Genomic DNA, 19,451 nt, shown 5'->3' with positions numbered 1-19,451 from the left:
CAAAGATAAATGTTGAAAAGCTGCATCAGCGCAGAAACATTGGGAGCTCTTACTGATTTAGACTGCTATTCTAAAAATAGATAAACATGCAGGCCTGTTTCTGCCTTAAAGCATATCCCACACTATAATCTTCAACTGAATTAAGGCCATTTTATCCTATTACATTTAAAAAACAAATAAATGGCCCTTTACATCTGTACAAAAATATAGAGCTAAAGCTGTCATGCAAAAACACATTCACAGGGGAAGTAATTTATTATAAGAAGACATTGTACGTAGATCTATGCCGTGTTGCCATGTACTTTTGTTTATTTTTTAGAGTTGATATGTAAAACCCAGCGCCAACATTAAACCACGTCTCATTGTGCTTTGGTCGTATTATTTCTGCAACTGTAAAAGGAAAACACGCAGCTTGTTCAATTTAATCATCAGGTTGTTGACTGAATTCAGAAAGTGATTCATTCTTAAGTACAAAATGCTTCATAGCAGAAAAATAGTAGTTTTGCATGGATTTGCAGCTCTGGATGTTGTCTGATGCACACACTGTTCATCATTCATGACTGCCGTGCCAATGCTGCATTCGCGTCCAGTGGGATAAGTGTGATATACAGGTCCATCATTAAGCATTTCACACTTTCTGACACGAAAAGGTTTAATTTTAAGCGAAAAGTAACAACGCAGCGGACTGTTGAGTCCTTTCGCTATTATTCCTTTTTCGTGTAGCCTAGTGCACAGTATGGGTATTTTTTTTCTCAAGCAAATCGTGAGTTATGAATGAGTGAAGGGTGAGGGACACTTTTTCACCCGATGACCACAAACACAGCACCGGCCTACGTGTCGTGACGTCACGACGCTCCCAGTGTTTGGTTTCCGCGCCGCGCTGGGTCGATATGGAGACAACGAGCAGTGACTGTAAAGCAGCCGAGCAGCAGACAGATGAGGGACTGGAGGCGGACAGGTCCGTGTCCAGGTGTGGCAGGTAACATAAATTAACGCTGAACGTGTGTGATGCGGCTCAGGAAACCGGAGGACGGTGTAGGAGGGCTAGGGCTCCGGCTCCGGCTCCGGCTCCGGCTAGCTGGCTAGCTGCGTCACCCACGTAATGTGTTAGCGCGGCTACGAACAAAAGGCAAACAAGGAATTTCAACGTTAAACATTAAAACGCCAACGCGACAACAGAGGGTTTGGCCAAATCGCTTAGTATTTGTCTAAGTTTAGCTTGGTTTGTTATAACTATCTGCAGGCACATTAGCACAAGCTCTTAAAGAGTTCAGTTAGAGGATGTCAGACCAGACTTCATTCAAAATTTGATCAGTTTTGCTCTTTATCGCGTTTTTCAGCGTTTATACTTGATTTTACAACGTTTGATGCGGCCTGGTACATATTTCATAGCGAGCTTCATTGGGCTCTAAACAAATACAGCATTAATGAAGAGGCTCTAGAAATAACAGACTAGTTTTGATTACAGACACTCTTATTCCTGCACTGAGGATGTCTGCCAACATCTGTCCACTCACTTTGTGATTCTTATAGCGGAACTTTTCCCATAAGGACTGTGCTGACCTGGAAAGAAAAAGTAGAACCCAGCTGATTTGTTGTGACATTTTAGTTTAGACTGTATGTTCATTCATATAAATAGGACTTCATATGATGCTCTTGGTGTTACCTTTGCCCAGTCACATTTGTGGGAAACGTTTGTTGTAGCAGGTGTGTAGAGACAAAAACACATCTGCAGGATCAAACTACAGATGAAATTATTATCTGTCTTGGCAGAAAAGGAATATGCAGCTGTTCTGGAAAGGAAATTGTTATAGAATTGATGATTAATCAATTAATGGCCTCTCTCTTCTCACTACCTGCTACCATAGATGCCCAATTACACCCAATCTACCCTGCAGCTACTTTAGAGTTTCAGTTGTTTCTCTCCATATTTATTCTACTAAACTGAACAGGTAATAGCATTTGGTAGATGATTTTCATGGAGTTGACAACCCGTCACCAAACGGCCGAGCCAAGTGATGACAGCCTTACTCAGGTGAATGGTGGCCCCCGGCTTGTGTCATGCTGTGTCCAGGGCAGCGGTGTGATTTTCCTGGGGAGGGTTGGAAAGTTCCCCCTTCCTCCCCCTCACACACACCGACATCAAAGATTTCACTGTGGAGAGAACAGTTCAGAGAGAGACGCTCGAGCACAGAGACTCCCTCTACAATCTCTGCAGGACAGAAGGATTATCTGCAGCTTCTCAAGTGTTTAAAGTTTGAAATGATCAATTTGAGACAGTTTTTAAAAAGAATCAGATCTTTCTTTTCTGCCCATACAGCTTTGATTGGCTACGTTCGGTCAGAAAAGGCTGCTTTTGACAGCAGTATTTCTTTAGGATCTTTCATACTTGTAACTCAGTGGAACCTGCAGATACCCTGTAATGACTAACTTGCCTGTATTGGAGCAGCAGCATGGGGTCAACTATGAGCTAACAAGGCATCTCTGATGGCAACCACTACATACACAAAGTTATTCGGCACATGCGGGCAACAAGTCACAGGGACCGAATGAGTCTGATAATAGTTCATCTGATAATTATTTGGTAAGATGTCTGTCTTTTATTTGAAGTTGTGTGTTTGGCTCACACATGGTAATTAGCTGGACGGCTCATGTAGCTTTAATTTAATTCCAGACCCACGAGCAGAAGGTGTAGAAAGCAGCTGCTCTGTGATGTTAGTGTGTGTTCTCCTGTCTTTAGCTCCAGCGGCAGTGGAGATGATTCCCTGGATGGCCTTTCAGAACGTGTCCCCCGCTGCCCTTTGACCCCTTCGTTATCACCACGAAAACGGACCACGAGCCAGTCTAAGACAGAACCCCCACTGCTGAGGACCAACAAACGGACCATCTACACCGCTGGAAGACCACCTTGGTACAATGTCACTGGGACCACTTTCAAAGAGGCCTTCGTTATTGGTGAGACACATTTACTCGTTTACTGTGGCGTTAGACCTGCAGACATGTGATTAGGATGTCGAGCTAGGCGGACAGAATGTATCTGTAATCTGGCACTGCAAACATAAATACCAATGCACAAACTTGATGCAGTGGATTCACAGGGGGCAGGTTTTCCCGCAGAGCACTATGTTGCTGATCAGCACAGTAACATATCTGCCCCAGCAGCATTCGCAGAGCCTGTGCTCTGTGATTAAACACATCCGACTGACTCAAGTGGGAGTATGCGGAGGGAGAGGTGTACGTTATCTCCAGTAGGCAGTCTGTTATTATAAGTGGGTTTCAGCCACTGGGCACGATTTCACACTCGGCTGTGCTGTGGTCGATGTGTCCTGGTTGAAGGACCCAGTGTGTGTAGCTGCAGGAACTGGACGGACCATGGCCTGAGAGGAAACACCAGCCTGCATTCACTGTCAGGAAGATGGTGAGAGGAGAAGGGAAATGGTTGCTAAAGAAAAAATGATGAGGATTGCAACGGTTAAAAGAAGCTGGGGTGGGAGGACCAAAGATGCAGGGATTGTGATAACAGATGGATGGAGGAAGAAAAGAGGAGGTGAGGACAGGAAAACCATTAAGCGTAACTGTTTTTTATCTTCTCTGTTTTTACGTTCTGTAACAGGTCATCTGTTCTGAATCAATAGGAACTTAGTGAAAAGATTAGCATTTAATAGTCATAGGTAGTATTTCTATAACCTTTCAAAAGCTGTAATCATGCATAGAAATGAGGAGCACTGCAGTGTTTCCTCCCAGTCAGCAGTTCTGACCTTGATGGGTCTTATCTGAGTTAAAAAAAAAAAAAAAAACTCATTCCAACACTTCACTGAGAGTTGTTTATACCACAGAAGTAGCTCCGTGGGCCTTTTCTGTTCCTTCACTCTCTCTCACACACACTCACACACACTCACACACACTCACACACACTCACACACACACACACACACTAACAAACACAGAGCAGTTTGCAGCAAGTGCATCCTGTTTTCACGCCTGTGCCAGCCAGCCAGCGTGTCGTTCTGGCCCGGTTCCCAGGGTTGTTGTCCTGAAGGATTGCTGTTGTGGTCTTTAACCCGGGAGGTCGAGTGAGGTAATGAAGGGCTCCAGATAACTTCTTTTTTTCACATCATGGCCAGTAATTTTTATTTTTTTGTAGTTTCTGACACTAGCACAAAATAGGGTTGCCCCCACACATTTTCTGCAATGCCAGGCAGAAAGCATCAAACTCATTTTATTCGCTTCACTGTTGCTGCATCATTTAGCCTCAGCACAGACAAATAAATGCTAATACACCAGAATGCCTCTTAAATTTCCCTCATAGCTCAGATCATTGTATCCGTTGGTAATGTTGTTATGGTTCGCTTTGTTTCCCACTTGTAGGTCTGTGTGGAGGTAGTGCTTCAGGTAAAACCACGGTAGCTAATAAGATCATCGAAGCGCTGGACGTCCCCTGGGTGGTTCTTCTCTCCATGGACTCTTTCTACAAGGTGCAAAGCTTGTTATTTAAAATATAAAGCAGCCCAGTGCTCCACAGTAGTTAATTAGCTTTTGACTTTAAAACAAAGCCCAGCCAATGTGAATCCAATATTGAAGTGGTGTAAAATCAGCGATGCTCTCTCTCCGGTCTTTAGTACAGATTTCAGCATAATGTTCTCCATAATTGTCAGTGAGAGGTGACAGCTGTGAGCGGCTGGTGTCATCACAAGTAAACATGCGGGATAATCGGCTGCATCATCCAAATCTCTGCTTACTAGACACAAGTGGCTTTTTCAGGTGTGTAGCAAGCGTTCGACCATATACATGCTTGGTTCACGCGTTCTTTGTGTTTTTTCCCTGTTTCAGGTGTTGAGTAAAGAAGAGCAGGAGCTGGCAGCCAAGAATGAGTACAACTTCGATCACCCTGATGCCTTTGACTTTGAGCTTCTGATCACCGTCCTCCGAAAGCTGAAGAAAGGAAAGAGCATCAAGGTGCCGGTGTACGACTTCACGTCTCACTGCAGACGCAAAGAATGGGTAAGACCTCATCCCAGACTGTTCTTCCTACTGTTTGTTTCTCTAAGACAGTGTTTGTCAAACTGTGGGGCTCAGAGACTTAATCATCTTTATTTGTTTTGCTTAGGCAAAATTTTTGTTGGGTTGTGGGGCCCAGAGGTTTTTCTTTCTCCAAAGTGGGGCCGGGTGGAAAAAGTTTGAGAACCACTGCTCTAAGACCATATTTAACACTGTTTTAAGTATCTGTCGTCATCATCAGTCACTCCTGTGTGACACTGCAGCTGCTTATTGAGGAATTTCCTTCTCTGTTCTGGTCACATGACCAGAGTTTTTGTTTGTGAACACTTTGTGGGATTCCTACCTGTAATTATAGCGTACCTGTGCACCGTTTAACACTGCACCAACGTCTGATGATGGTTTGTGGTTTATTGTTTGTTTTTTAATCATTGAGGGACAAGGCATGAAGCAGATCAGCATATAGTTTTAAGTTCTTACTAAATAAAACCTGTTTGTTTTTTTTCCTGTAACTTTAAATGTGATTGTTGTGTTTTTAGTTAAGAATGTTTGTTGGAGAAAAGTAGTTCTCTGTATGTTTGTGGTAACATCTAAGTTTTAGTCTTTACAACATAAATCAGAATTAAATTTACCGTACAAGTAATAACTATCATATAATAACAGTGATATTGTAACTACTGTAACTGTAGGTTTGGTTCGTTTCAGTTTATAGATGATTCTCTTCACCAAAGTAAAGTGGTAAACATTTCTTCTTTTTTTTAATGTGAAGGATAAAATCATCATCGCAGTTACGAGTCACTGAACACCCCTGGGGAGGTTTTACATGTCTGGGCTGATGCAAATTGAGATGCCTGCTAATTTGCTAATTATTAAGGATTTAGTGTACAGGACATTAACCCGAGCAAAGAGCATTAATCCTCTCCCAAAGGCATTGTGAGGAATCACTCTGGCAGTGTGGCCTTCTGACAACTCCTCTCTATTTCTTTGCGATGTAATTTCATGGCTGAAAGGCCCAACACCACGCGGGAAATCGCCTATTACAACTCGTGACTGTGAAATCATTTTATGGGCCTTTTGTACTGCGGTGAATGTAATTAAGCCCCAGGACCAGAGAGCGCCGAGGGCAGGGAGGGCCAGCTAGCTGCAGGCTGTATATACTCTGGGTAACTCTCCCTCACATGGATGAACAGGCGGCCACAGCAGAGTTTTTTCTTCTTCCTCTGATAAAACTTGAGGTCACCTTCTCCGTCTCTTTCTCTCAGCCACCAACACTTAAACATGTTAAAGACCCACTAAATCATCCCTTAGCAAAGAACAGGGAAATGAACAAATCGATAAACACTCATCTGTTTCTTTAGGATTCACTTTCGCCTTTTCACGCACACCCTCGCCTGCTCCACCTCTTTTCTCCTTTTCTTTCATCTCTCTCTTCCTCTCAAGATCGATACCCAACTGTCCGGGCCATTGACTCTAGCATGAAGCTGCTCAGAGTAAAGTAATAGGATTGTGACATACTCTGCACCATTTTGTCTTTGATTGAGGCAGTGATTAATCTCTCTCTGACACTGAAACATGCACACACTCGTCGTCGTCGCCGGTTAAACAGGTTCACGCGGAGGTTTATCAGATAACAGCGGACAACAGGAGAGTCGCTGCTTGGTGTTAAGGTTTTGAGTGTCTACAGGTCTGGTACACCAGGATTTCCTGCATTTTGTAGGCGGTTTTCTTGAGCTGACATCCTCCATCTGTTTGCTGTTGTAAAAACTGAGGCGTGTTTTAAAGATGCCATGTTCACTGTTTGACTGCTGCTTGGTAAATCTTTTTTTTAGATTTTGTTTGCCCGGTGTTTTAGGGTTTTTAATGTATATGACCAGAACACATGGTTTTATTTGTTTAACTCCACAGTTCTCCTTCAGTTTCTAAAGACTAATGTAAGATCAGCTCATCAGACAGGACTGAAAAAACATAAGTTTATTTTCTATATTAGAGTTTGAGTCATTTTCTGCATAAATTGGCATTTTAATCAGGAAACACTGAATTCCCAGGAATAGCAGTTTATGCTAAGAAGTTAAAAGTGCTAACATATATATATATCCTCATTACAAAGCCCCGTGTTTAATCAGTATCTGTTTATTATCTGCAGAAAACGGTGTACGGGGCCAATGTTGTCATCTTTGAGGGCATCCTGGCCTTCGCCAACAAGGAGCTTCTGAAGGTAAGAACAGTAAGAGCTTCTCTCCCAGGGTCACAATAATCTAATGTAAAGTAAACCACACTTTTCTGAAATGTTTCACACTGCAGGTTGTTCCATTTAGAACAGCAGTAGCTCCATAGCAAAACAGCAAAGCTTAGATTTTATAATAATAATAATAATAGACTATTTGAATCAGCATGTAATTTCAAAACCAAAGTGTAGATGTAGAGTAAGTTTGTTTGAATATTGGGATGTTTAACTCCTCTGTCCCCTGTCAGACCGGATTAATGGCTCTGTCAGCTCAGACACAAACACCAGGCTCATTAATAATGAATTATATATATACACACATATATATATATATATATATACATATATTCTGATCTGGGGGGTGGAGAAATTAAATCAGCTAATCTATCTGTGGGATAAAATAATTCATATGCTGACACTGGGGATTTTAAATACCCCTCAGTGATCTTCTTTAACCGTAACTCTGGAGTGTGTAAATGTCCTGACTATGTATTTGTTTATCTTCATACCTTTTATTCTTTAAGTTATTTAATTCTGTTTTAAAAAATCCTATTTAATTATAGTTCCCCATAGTACCAAATAGGTGGTAAACCTGTTTGGGAACATTTCCTCTAATACATTTTTTGGCATAAAAATTGTTAAAGCTAAAAGTGAGGGATGTTTTTTAAAAAAAAAATTAATAATTTTGGCATAAAATTTATCCCAAACGGGTAAATGTAGCTGGTATTTACAGTCCTGTTTGTTTGTGAAGAGAAGACCAGTTTTACGAGGTGGAAATTAATTCTACACTTTTAATAATGATGCTGTTCAGGATCAGAGGAAATCAATATGAATTAAAGGGGAGTGCTCTTTATGGCAGAACGTCTCCGCTGGTGAGCGTTTGTATTTGTGTGTGTGTGTGTGTCTGTGTGTGTGTCTGTGTGTGTGTCTGTGTGTGTGTCTGTGTGTGTGTCTGTGTGTGTGTCTGTGTGTGTGTCTGTGTGTGTGTCTGTGTGTGTGTCTGTGTGAGTGAGAGAGCTGGACCATGGCGATAAGACAGGCTGCCTCCCCTGAGACCCAGCTGTGTAGTCGATTACACTGTGAATCAGTTAACAGCCATTGTCTGCAGTGATTAATTGTGTTTTGTGTCCGTTCTTGTAATTGAAGTCAATTATAGCTGCAGATCTGATATGTTGCTTTAAGATGCTGCAGACACATGCGTGTAGGACTGTACAATATATTGTGAGGAGACAGAAAATAGTTTAAAACACACTTTATACCACAGTGACTTTGCCCTTAAATGACACTGGTTTAACTGTGTGGACAGTGTTACTGCTTCAGGGCAAAATGAGTTTGCAAGGCTTTAAAATTAATATGATGAAGTTGCTTGTTTGGTTTTGTTTGTTTTTACTGAGTTGGCAAAAAAAACCTCATTTTGTTATGTACGTTATGTATGATAATAATTGAACCTAACAAAATCACAACACAAAATCTGGCACCCCACCTACGCCTGTGTACAGTAGAGTCATATATAGTAGTTTTATTAGTATAGTGTATATAGTATATTAGTGTATTAAACATCACCTAGGGCACAGTTACAGTGCTTCATAGTACAAACTGTGAATAAAAGTAATAAAACCAAGAGCAACGGTCTGAAACATAAGAATTATAACACGATGACATGTTTTGTTGTAATAATTACATCATGACGAAGAATCAACACATAACAAAACACGACTCCATAGGATGAAACGTCAAAACATTTATTTATGACTATGTGAAAGTCCAGATTTTCCTCTTTTGTGGTTTTGTGCGTTCGTGTTGGAGGTGAGAACATGATCTACAGCTGCAGCCCTGCTCTCTAACCTTTGGAAACAATGCCCTCCTCATTCACCACCTGACAGCTGTGCTTTTCCAGCAACGTGTCGTCTTTTTGCTCGGTCACTTTGTCAGATTTACAGCAGAAGGAATCCACCGGCTTGTTGTGCAGCTGAGTTATACACGTACCTGCGCCGTCATCCTTGTCTAAATCACTCACACACTCCTTTTCATTTCACGAGTCGTCACTAGTTCTTTGTGAGCGAGGCTGTTGCCTGTTGGTCGTTGCACCTCTGTCGTGATGCTGCCTCATTGATTTTTCTTGGTTTTGCTGAGTTAAGGTTCATTTTAATGGACCTTGCTGAACGGCTGATAACTTATCTCTTCTGTTTACATGTATGATTCTTCAGCATGTGAAAACAGTTTGAATGCTTTTTAACCATTTTTACCGTCACTTTAAGCACAACCAGTTCTCTGACTTGTCTTCTGTCCAACGTTTCTCCCTTCCTCCATAGTACGGACTGTCCACGGTGTTAATAAGTTACAGATAAATCAGACGATCTTTGCTCTTCTCTTCCAGCTTCTGGACATGAAGGTGTTTGTGGACACGGATTCAGACATCCGTCTGATACGGAGGCTGAAGAGGGACATTTCCCAGCGTGGACGGGACATCAGCGGCATCATCAAACAATACAACAAGTTTGTAAAGCCAGCATTCGAGCAATACATTGAGCCTACAGTGCAGGTCGCTGACATTGTGGTGCCCAGAGGTTAGTTCAGATTTGGTTCATTGATATTGAAGAATGTGTTGTTTCTTGGCTAGTAGTTGTTTAACAAAGAATGAGTTGTATCAGAAACTGTTTGGATGAAATCAAATAAAATCGGGTGATATTCTCTAGACAAACATTAAATTTGGCAGGTTTGTTAGAAAATGATCGGTACATTTTTGTTGTGCAGGTGGAGAGAACTTTGTAGCGTTGGATTTGATTGTTCAACATGTTCACAGTCAGCTGGAGAAGGTAAACACTCAAACAATTCCTCAACTTCTCTTCTCTGTCTGAAAATGTAGTAAATCTTGGTTATTTCTGTCAACATGACGATTTAAATTTCACAGATTAACAGACAGTGCGGTCTATGCAACCTTTGTATCCGCCATTAGGCTTAAAGTGATGCAGATGAAACCTGGAGGTGTGGAACAGTGAACATGGCCTGTGGTACTTTGGAGGCAAAACAGCCCTGAGGGTGTGCGTGTGTGGCTCCACACATGCAAACCTGAGGAAGCAAATTAGTATTTAACATTAACAGATCAATCTTCCAGTGTGTCTGATTGAGGGAAAAGGAGGATGAGACTACAAATAGTCTTGTCTTCAACACATTATAAATAGTTCCAGCCGTGCCTTAAACAACTTCCTTTAGAAAGTAGAAGGTTTTGCTGAGGCAGATGTTTGTGTTCGAGTTTATCGAGTTGCATGGGTCCCATCTTAAACTTACATGCCTGTGACGACACTGGAGCATTTTAACAAACAGATACAGAATCTAAAGCAACAAATGACTTATTCTAACACTGTCAAGTTTTACAGTTAAACCTGGGTCCAATTAATGCACAATAGTTAAGACCAGGAGCTGAGTCTGTCTTCTCTGACCACCTCTGCCCTCTGCTGGTGGGAAGAGGTCACTGTCAGTTTTTGCCTGCTGTTTTCTGCAGGTGAAAAACTGGAATAAACCATTTCACTTTCCTTATCTGCTTGATGTCCCATCCACTTTACTTGTTTACTGTTAAAGTGCCCAAACAAAAAAAAATAAATACTTGTCCTGACAGACAAGTAGCAGCCTAAAGAGTTCTGAGATCTTTTTTATGCACTTCATTCCCTCTGTGTCTCACTGCACTCGGTGAAACAGGCGTCTGCAGTGGGTGCTTGAGAGTAATGATCCAGTGAGGAGAGGAGAGGTGTCCTTTATCTTTCCTCACCTCACTGTACTGTCATCCAGCTGCGTTATGACCTGTGATCTGTTCCACCTTGAGCGTGTCAGACCAGAACATGTGGAGCAGGTGTCGTGCATGTAAACATGGATAAGTGGGAAAGCATGGATACTTTTCTGTGGATCCTGAATGAACATTCACGTCTTCTGTCTGCTTCACTCCTGTAAATGTGTTTTCCCGTTCATGCGTGCACTAATTGGGTAGTTTATGATCTGTATATTTCTGTCAGTGCTTCTTTTTTCACTACAAATCTCCCTCTGTTCCTGAATGTTATGATCCGTGCTTTACTTTACTTTTCTGTGACATTTAAATTTCTGCTGCAGATTTCTAGCTAGAATAAAACTAGGACAGTTTTCTAAAATAAAAGTAAGACCAAAGTGGGGACTAAACTCTGCATTATTATTCAGGCAACAAGATACAGTTTGTGTATCAGAATTGATGGTGTTTATTCACATGGGATAAAAGAAACCAACTACAGAGGAGAATGTGTGATTTCCTTAAAGTAGGGATCTGGTTTGTCACTTTCTGCAGGTACAAAAGCAAAAACATCATCAAAATGAAGAATTCCACATGATGAAAGTGATGAAACTGAAGAAATGTTGTCGAATTGATGTTTGTGGGAGCTTTAAATCAGTGTGACTCCCTTATTATTAAAGACTTTGGAAATAATCACGAGAAGGACCATTGAAACTTTTATACAGGGAATAAATGTCTTTATAGTGATAAGAATATCAGAAGAAACACAGGATACACAGACATATAATAATAATAATAATGAGCAGGTAATGCACTAATGACAACCAGATGACTCATTAACATGCAGCTAATCTGTTTGAATTAATTGATTTAATTTGTAAAGCAGAGTTCTGTTAAGCAGTAAAGCTGAAAAGTTGTTTGGTGAATCATTAACGCAGCGTTTTATGAGACAAACATTTATCCTGCTTTAAATGTTTGACTTGGTTTTGTGGACTTTATGTTGCAGGTGACACTTTCCTCAGGAATGGCTTATCATGTTTTTGTTTTGTTTTTTTTCTTCCTTATGTTTCTCACTGTTGACACACACTCGCGCGTGTGTGTATATGTGTGTCTCCTTGTGCGTGCACGACCCCCTTGCCTGGCTGAATGCTGTGTAACCATTCCAGCGTGAGATCACTGTGAGGTATGACTGTAAGCGCCTTTTTTTATTACTTCACCTTCTCCCTCCTCCTTTTTGTTTTTCTGTTTTGTTTAGAATTTGACTGAATCTGTGTCCAGCTGTGTTTCTTTTAAAACAGACAGGCAGAAGAAACCATCGTCTTGTTTCTAAATCATCATGTTCAGTATCTGCCTGCTGTCAAACTGTCTGGTGTACGTCTGAAGGCAACTTGGCCTTTTTGCCCAGATTTCCTTTCATCTTCTTTAAGAAACAAGGACGTAGAAGTAGCAGCTAACGTGTGAAGCCTTCGGTCGAACACAGGATTGGAGAGCATTACATTCAGTTTCGGGTTAGTCTGTTGGCAGTTTGGACATCGATCACATCGGTCACATCTGCTTTTTCTGCATATTCAGTCTCTTTGTTAAAACAGGCTTTTATCCTACAGAAATGTTGTGAAATGTTGCACAGACATGAATATTCGATTCACACGAGATATCAATTTGGGATGCAAATGTTGTGCAGTCACTGAAGAAGCTGAAAATGAGGAGAAGGCTGGCTTCTATAACAGGACGTGCTAAGTACTGAATTAATGGAGAGCTTAAACGTTAATATTTGAGGAAAAGCTCATTTTAATATCTGTTTGCTGCAGGGTTGGTTTTTATTTTGTTTTAATTTCAGAAGTTTTTCTGCACTAAAGCATCTTAGTAAAAAAATTGTGGAGGTGGAACCTTGAAAATGAACCAGATGTTCCACCACTGTCCACATTTTATTATAGGTATTTATTATCAACGTTACAAACCCCAGAAACATCCTTACTGTTTTAAACTCTGTTCCACAGGCCACATTCACAGAACCACAGTAAAATACAATCTAGGCAGAGAACTAGGGCCTGGGCTTTACCTTAAGGCAAAGAGGGATAATCACCTTAAAATAGCCCAGAGCAGCAAAAAGCAGCAGGCCAAAGATAAGCTGTTGAGGGTTTGTGTCCACTAGGTGCTGTACTAGGTCTTAGCACTAATGTGTTTGAACTCTAGTTCACCTTTAGACTTTAAATGTAATTTAGTTTAATCAGCTTCGCTGTAGCAGTGTGACTTTTTCACTGGATGGAGTCTGTAAATGTTGAGATCAGTTCTTATATCGATTGTTCTCGGTGTTTGAGATCCTGCTCTGAATCAACCTGCACAGCCCCACACGACTAATCTGTATAATTTCGGCTTTTAAAGAAACCAGTTTGGAATGAGAATGAACTGAGCCACCTAAAGTGACACCACGTAGGCGATAAATTGAACTGAGCTCCCTCAGACCTGAACTAGAAAGTATTTGTTCATTGCAGTGATGTAGAGGAGCTGATCTAATACTCTTCTTTCTCCTCCTTTCTCTTTTCTCTTCTTGTCCTGTGTATATATATATATTTTTTTTTATTCCTGTATCTCTCTATTTCTTCCCTCCCCACCCCTCAACCACACTTTTAATCACTTTGTTTCACCAAATGAAAATCTGTCACCTTCTTCAGAGGAAGCTCCGCTGGGATATGTGAGGCTCTCTGTGCATCCTCTTTTACTGTTGTAGTTTTTAAAAGCACGTTTTGTTTTGTTTTTTTTTGTGGCTTTGGACCTTTTGCTGCATTTTTAACTGACTTTGCTGTAGCTACGCCAACATCTTGGTTTTCTTTTTTTTTTTTAATGACCAACATTCATGATAACACTTTAAAGTTTGTTATAGCAGAAAAGCTTTAAACTCCTTTGCAGCTCTGTGTGTTAAAGCAAACGCCTGCTTTATTTGTTTTAGCCTATACACAGAGCAAAACAACAGATATATGGCAACAGAAATATCATTCTCAGCGTTATTGTTGTGCTTTAACATTGTGTGCATGTGTTTCTAAGGCATATTTGCTCATTTTGGAATTGCCTTTAGTTGTTTTGCATTTTGCTGCCTTAAGGTGATGCTTGCAGTCAAAGGAAGCCTAATTATTTTGGACAGTTGCACAGAATTAAAATACTGATTTGTAATCCTAAATTGAGGACACACAACCTCCCCAGACTGTCTTCGTTTTAACAATCGGTGCCACCTGCTGACAAAAACAGGCTATTTGTACTTTTAGCTTAAAAATAGTCCGTTGGTTGGATGAGTGCAGCTTAGTGATTCTTCATTAATATGTGCAGATGCTATCTGCCCTCAGCATTGGTCCTTTTTCTCCTGTTTGTTTGCCACAGATCAGCTCTGGCCTCAGCTCATCAGGGTCAGCCTTTACCCAAAACCCTCAGCGTGATGGAGAGCACGCCCCAGGTCCGCGGCATGCACACCATCATCAGGTCAGAACGCACCAGCACGGTGAACTCACTTCAGGCGGAACTGAGCAGAAGATTTTTGTTGTCGGAGGAAATTCATGCTTCAGTAGTCCATTGTTGGACTTGCAGGGGTCAGATTGAGAAATGAACAGTGGAAATTGCTGCAGCAAAGGCCAGATATCCTAAAAATCACTGCATAATGTGTGTTAAGCTCTTTGCATTTTCTTAGCAGAGACACAATTGTTTTTATCCTTCTTGCTCCTGCCCTGTGTGTGTGTTTGTGTAGGAACAAGGAGACGAGCCGAGATGAGTTTATCTTTTACTCCAAGAGGTTAATGAGGCTTCTGATAGAACACGCCCTCTCCTTCCTGCCTCTCAAGGTGAGTTTTTGTTTGCATACAAATCTATTTATTAACTGGCCTCCTGCTTCCAGTCCATTTGAAGGTTACGCCTTTTGAGCAAAACCGTGTCTGTTCGCTAATAACAGTAGCGGCAGCGTATGTTAACTGAACTGTTAAATAGGCAGGTGAATTTTAGGAGCGATTGAGAATCTGACAAAATGCTATTTGCTCTCTAGCCGGTATCTGTGGAGACGCCTCAGGGTGCCATCTATGAGGGCAAGAGGCTGAGCGGTAAACGGGTAAGTCTGTTTTTATTCTGTGGTTCAGCACTGCAAATCTGGTGGTTATTAACACAACAAAATTAAATGATTTAGCACATCTCTAGTCACCAAGTCCATGTTTAGTTAGTTAAGCCCCTCAGCACATCCATACCAGTCCCAGTGCACATGTCAACCTGCATTCAGACCAACACAGGCCTCACATTCATCACTGATACAGCAGGGCTGCGACAAAACAAATCATTGTTGTCTGGCTCATTTGTACATACACTGTATTTTTGTTGTGAAATCCTTTCTGTGAGTATTTTGGTGTCTGAAAAACCTTTAAGCCCATTATCCTGTCATCCCAGCTGGGCTTCTGGGACTGTATTTCATTGTCTGGTTCTGGTCTGAATCCCACCTCTGTGTGCGTGTGCGTGTGAGTGTGTGAGTGTGTGTGAGTGTGTTTATCCACATGTGTGAAAACCTATGGGGGGTTTTTGTGGGCTGCCAGGAGATTGTGCTGCTCTCAGCAGGTGTTTCCATGCATCTGTTAGATCCTGAAAGATCATAGTTCTGTCTTCTCAGATCCAGGTAGGCTGCATACCCCCATCTCACATCCCTCTCCTCTGTCTGTGTAGATCACTGGTGTTTCTATCCTGAGGGCAGGAGAGACCATGGAGCAGGCCCTGATGGCTGTGTGCAAAGACATCCGGCTGGGAAAGATCCTCATCCAGACCAACCATGACACTGGAGAACCAGAGGTTTGTGTCTTCAGCATTAAAATTCTGTTCCTCTTATGCACACAGTCTCTTATAAAGTACAAAAGTCATGCATTTGCCTTGCAAAGCAAAAACATTCTCCTATAGAAAGTGTGATGGCATTTAAAGTTCAGTAAGAAATGTCAGTAAACTGTAGCTCGTGACAAATTATATCAGGCTTTTAGAGATGAGGTAGGTTCCTCTCTGGGCGTGTTGAGTCTAAAAACTGCTTATCTTCACTTTGGTTTGGGAGTATAACTGGATTCAAGATGTTGTAACTTTAGGTTTTTCTTGTGATTTAATGGTCTTAGCTGGTATCAGACTGACTGTTGTAATGAATATCTCCACATTCCTAACGTTATTTAATTCTTTGTCCAGCTTCACTACCTTCGTCTGCCCAAAGACATCAGTGAGGACTATGTCATCCTGATGGACAGCACCGTGTCCACTGGAGCTGCTGCCCTCATGGCTGTCCGAGTGCTGCTGGTACAGCTTCACATAAACCAGTCAGCGATATTCATTAAGAGCTTTCTTGATCTCTAACAAGCTTTTTCTCTCCCGGTCGTCCTCTGTGAAGGACCACGATGTCGCAGAAGATAAGATCTTCCTGTTGTCCCTGCTGATGGCGGAGATGGGTGTGCACTCGGTGGCCTATGCCTTCCCCAAAGTCCGCATCATCACCACGGCTGTGGACAAGGAGGTCAACGACCAGTTCCACATCATTCCAGGCATCGGTGAGGAGGTTTCCTTTGTTGCTCCATGTGGGAGAATTAAGTTTCACTGTCTCAACAGCAAAATATTAAGTATTAAACATGCAACCACACAATAATACACATTTAGCTAAAGATCCAGCCAGAAGAACAAATTGCAGCTTTAAGTGGCACGTGAGGGGAGGAGTTACCTGTCTTCAGCTCTGGTTTTAAGACCTGGGCAAGAAATCATCATCTGAATAAGAGAAGCTAATAAGAGAAGCTAACTAATCCTGCAGTGCTGTAAGAATCTGACAACTCTGTTACTGCATGTGCACTAGAGCCAGCCACTGCAAAGGTTTATAAATTATCTTTAACCTCTATTGGCAGCAAGTGGGAGACTATAAAAAAGGGTGAAATATGGCTCTAACAGTAGAGATATTAAAGAGTAAATCAAGACTGAATCACACGGGGCAGAAAGCTGCTGCTGCTCTGCTCTGCAGGTCTGCTCACACTGAATGCTGGGATGTCAGAGCAGCTGTGTAACCCAGCAGGTGAATGAACTGCAGTCAGAGGTGCAGTTTGTAATGTTTAATAATCAAATGGCATTAAAACAAGGATCAGTTCGACCTGTCTGTGAATGCACCACTGGATCAGGACTAAAGGTAAACAGAAATTAAAAAGAGTGTGTCTAGTTTTTAGTTTTATTTATTTTTTCAGGTAAAACTAAAATATACAGTATCAGGGCTGTAAAATGTAAAATATGTCCAAACCGTAAACACACACACACTAAATGTACGATGTTGTATAGACAAGTAGGTTCACAGTTTTTATAGAGACATTTAAAAGCTACTTTAAAATAGAAAAAACATAATAAGCACAAAACTCTAAAATGATTCATATTAACCATATATATGGGTTTAAATTAAATTCTCCAAATCCCCAGTAGGAGTTTGGCTTCAAAACTGTCACCTTGTTAAATCCCAGCTAAGTTTGCATCGTGAATATTGATCCTGAATGTTGTTTTGTTATCTCAACACATTATGGAACTAACAAACTGTTTTATTTTCCCTCATTTCACCTGCGGTTCTTTTCTACTTTTTGTTTCCAAAGGTAATTTTGGAGATCGGTACTTTGGCACCGATGCTCCGTCAGACTGGTGTGAAAGCGATGAAGGGATGGACTTTTGAAGTCAGGACCAAACGGGGACAGGGAGGGTTCTTGGAAAAGAGCAAAACAAAAAAAGCCTCATTCACTGCTCTGCTCCATCAACATCCTCCTGACCAGTGAGGTGATGCTGTGCAAGTTGCTTCCCTTCACTGTGAAGTCAGTGAGGAGCTTAGTGGAGTTTTCCATATGAGCCAGGCAGGAATCAATCCCATTAAAGGCAGCAAAGGTTACAGGGATCAATGTGTTACCTGTCCCGGGATCACCTTTTCACAAACACACAGTCTGCTCTGGATTCGCTTCCAAAAGACAATTTCACGACAAGCTGTAATCATTCCACTTAAAATGGGCTGCAGCCTCTGGCCACATATGCATCCTATTGAGAAAAATGCTTGATTGTGATTTTGGCAATAATGTGCTTTTCCTGCTGAAGCTGCAGGATGTGTGAGTTTAAGTGCTGTCAGTTCACGGCATCTTTGATTTGGCACCGTTGGTCTGTTTCCTTCATAAAGCAGATATTGTAAATAAATGTGCTGCAGGATTTGACCAGAGCAAAGCTCGGTTGAATCATTGTGTCCAACAGCAGCTCTAAAAGACGTACTTCAGAGTCAATCACCTGATGCTTCTAATCAGTAATCATCAAATCTATGTTTTGCACAAAGACGTGACCCTGCTCATGATAACACCTCAGACGTGTTGGTAGGTTAGAGCTGCTGCTGGGGACTTTAAGGTCACATCACATGTGCCGTTAGTAGTGTAGTGTAATTTATTTCTCTTTCGTGGCTTAAAGCTTTTGTCAGAATTAGTATATTGCAGATTTGCTCTGCTGTGAAGCTGCAGCCGTCTGTACTGTAAAATGATTTTCCTCAGGCAGCGGGACAACAGTGCTTTATACTTGAACAAGAGAAATGGCTGGTAAAAAGGAAACATTCAAATATTTGAGGTTATTTTTCTTTTTCTGTAAATATATATGTTTTTGTTTTTTTGTTTTTTTGTTAAAATGTTTTTATGTCATTGTCCCATGTTCTGATTTTACTCCAGCAGGTTACCGCAGCAGTAACACACAGCTGTAATGCCCTCTCACAATTATTTTCACCAGTTAAAAACTTTAGCACTTTCCTCTGCGTTCTTCATTTTAGCATTTCTAAGCACTATATCAATGTTTAACATGTGCTTTGTAATGCAGTTAGAATCAGATATCAGTGTTTATTAATGTGTTTGACAGTTGTAGCTCATGCACGTTAAAAAGCACTTAAATCTCCTCATGTGTGATAACAATATAGTGTGTTATAAACACTGTAATCAATCTGTTATACTGTTTATAAATGCTAAAAGTGGAGATGCAGAGTAAAGTGTTTCAGCTTTTTAAAGTCATAGTGAGTTTGGACACTTTTAACAGCAGTTTTTAAACAGAAACCATGTTTAACTATGATTTGGCTGCTAGTTAAGTCACTGTGTAGTGATCAAATACTCTGTGTAACGCTCTGTGTGGCCTTTGTCAATGTTACTACCAATGTTCACATCTGAGCTTTGGCCTAAATTAAAACAGTGATCTCATCGACCAGAAGATCACATGCTGCCAGCTGCAGTTGCTAATAAAGAGGTCAGTTATCATTATTTAAAACAAAACTACAGCACTTGAGTTGGCATATTGTTGGTAAATGTGAGATTAGTCAGTGACTGTATGTCCAGTCCTCTGTTTTGTTTGTTTATTTTTTCCCATTCTTTGAGAGAGGCCATAAAGCAGACACTGCCACCTAAGGGATGCCTATGAATTGTGATAATCTTGTTTGCTGCTGCTTGCAGGCTTTGTTTT

General features: G+C 41.2%; 1 protein-coding gene across 4 annotated transcripts; it reads left to right on the top strand.

Moving 5' to 3' along the window:
* The first annotated feature begins 863 nt into the window (after positions 1-863).
* Positions 864-17,933, top strand: LOC113136998 (uridine-cytidine kinase-like 1). 4 transcript variants are annotated; one of them, XM_026318247.1, is made up of 15 exons: positions 864-970; positions 2,741-2,955; positions 4,369-4,475; positions 4,831-5,001; positions 7,139-7,210; positions 9,597-9,786; positions 9,974-10,035; positions 12,140-12,156; positions 14,346-14,444; positions 14,707-14,800; positions 14,998-15,060; positions 15,660-15,782; positions 16,158-16,265; positions 16,357-16,513; positions 17,582-17,705. In XM_026318247.1, exons 1-15 carry the CDS (start codon positions 891-893, stop codon positions 17,656-17,658), a joined length of 1,635 nt encoding a protein of 544 aa, XP_026174032.1. In that variant the 5' UTR covers positions 864-890; the 3' UTR covers positions 17,659-17,705. The 4 variants fall into 4 exon arrangements, with proteins under 4 accessions (XP_026174032.1, XP_026174031.1, XP_026174033.1 ...); XM_026318246.1 differs by having other exon boundaries at positions 869-979; positions 17,582-17,933; XM_026318248.1 differs by having other exon boundaries at positions 880-958.
* The last annotated feature ends 1,518 nt before the right edge of the window (positions 17,934-19,451 follow it).

Source organism: Mastacembelus armatus, chromosome 24 (assembly GCF_900324485.2).
Source record: "Mastacembelus armatus chromosome 24, fMasArm1.2, whole genome shotgun sequence".
Classification (NCBI taxonomy): Eukaryota; Metazoa; Chordata; class Actinopteri; order Synbranchiformes; family Mastacembelidae; genus Mastacembelus; species Mastacembelus armatus.
This window is presented reverse-complemented; position numbering and strand designations above follow the sequence as displayed.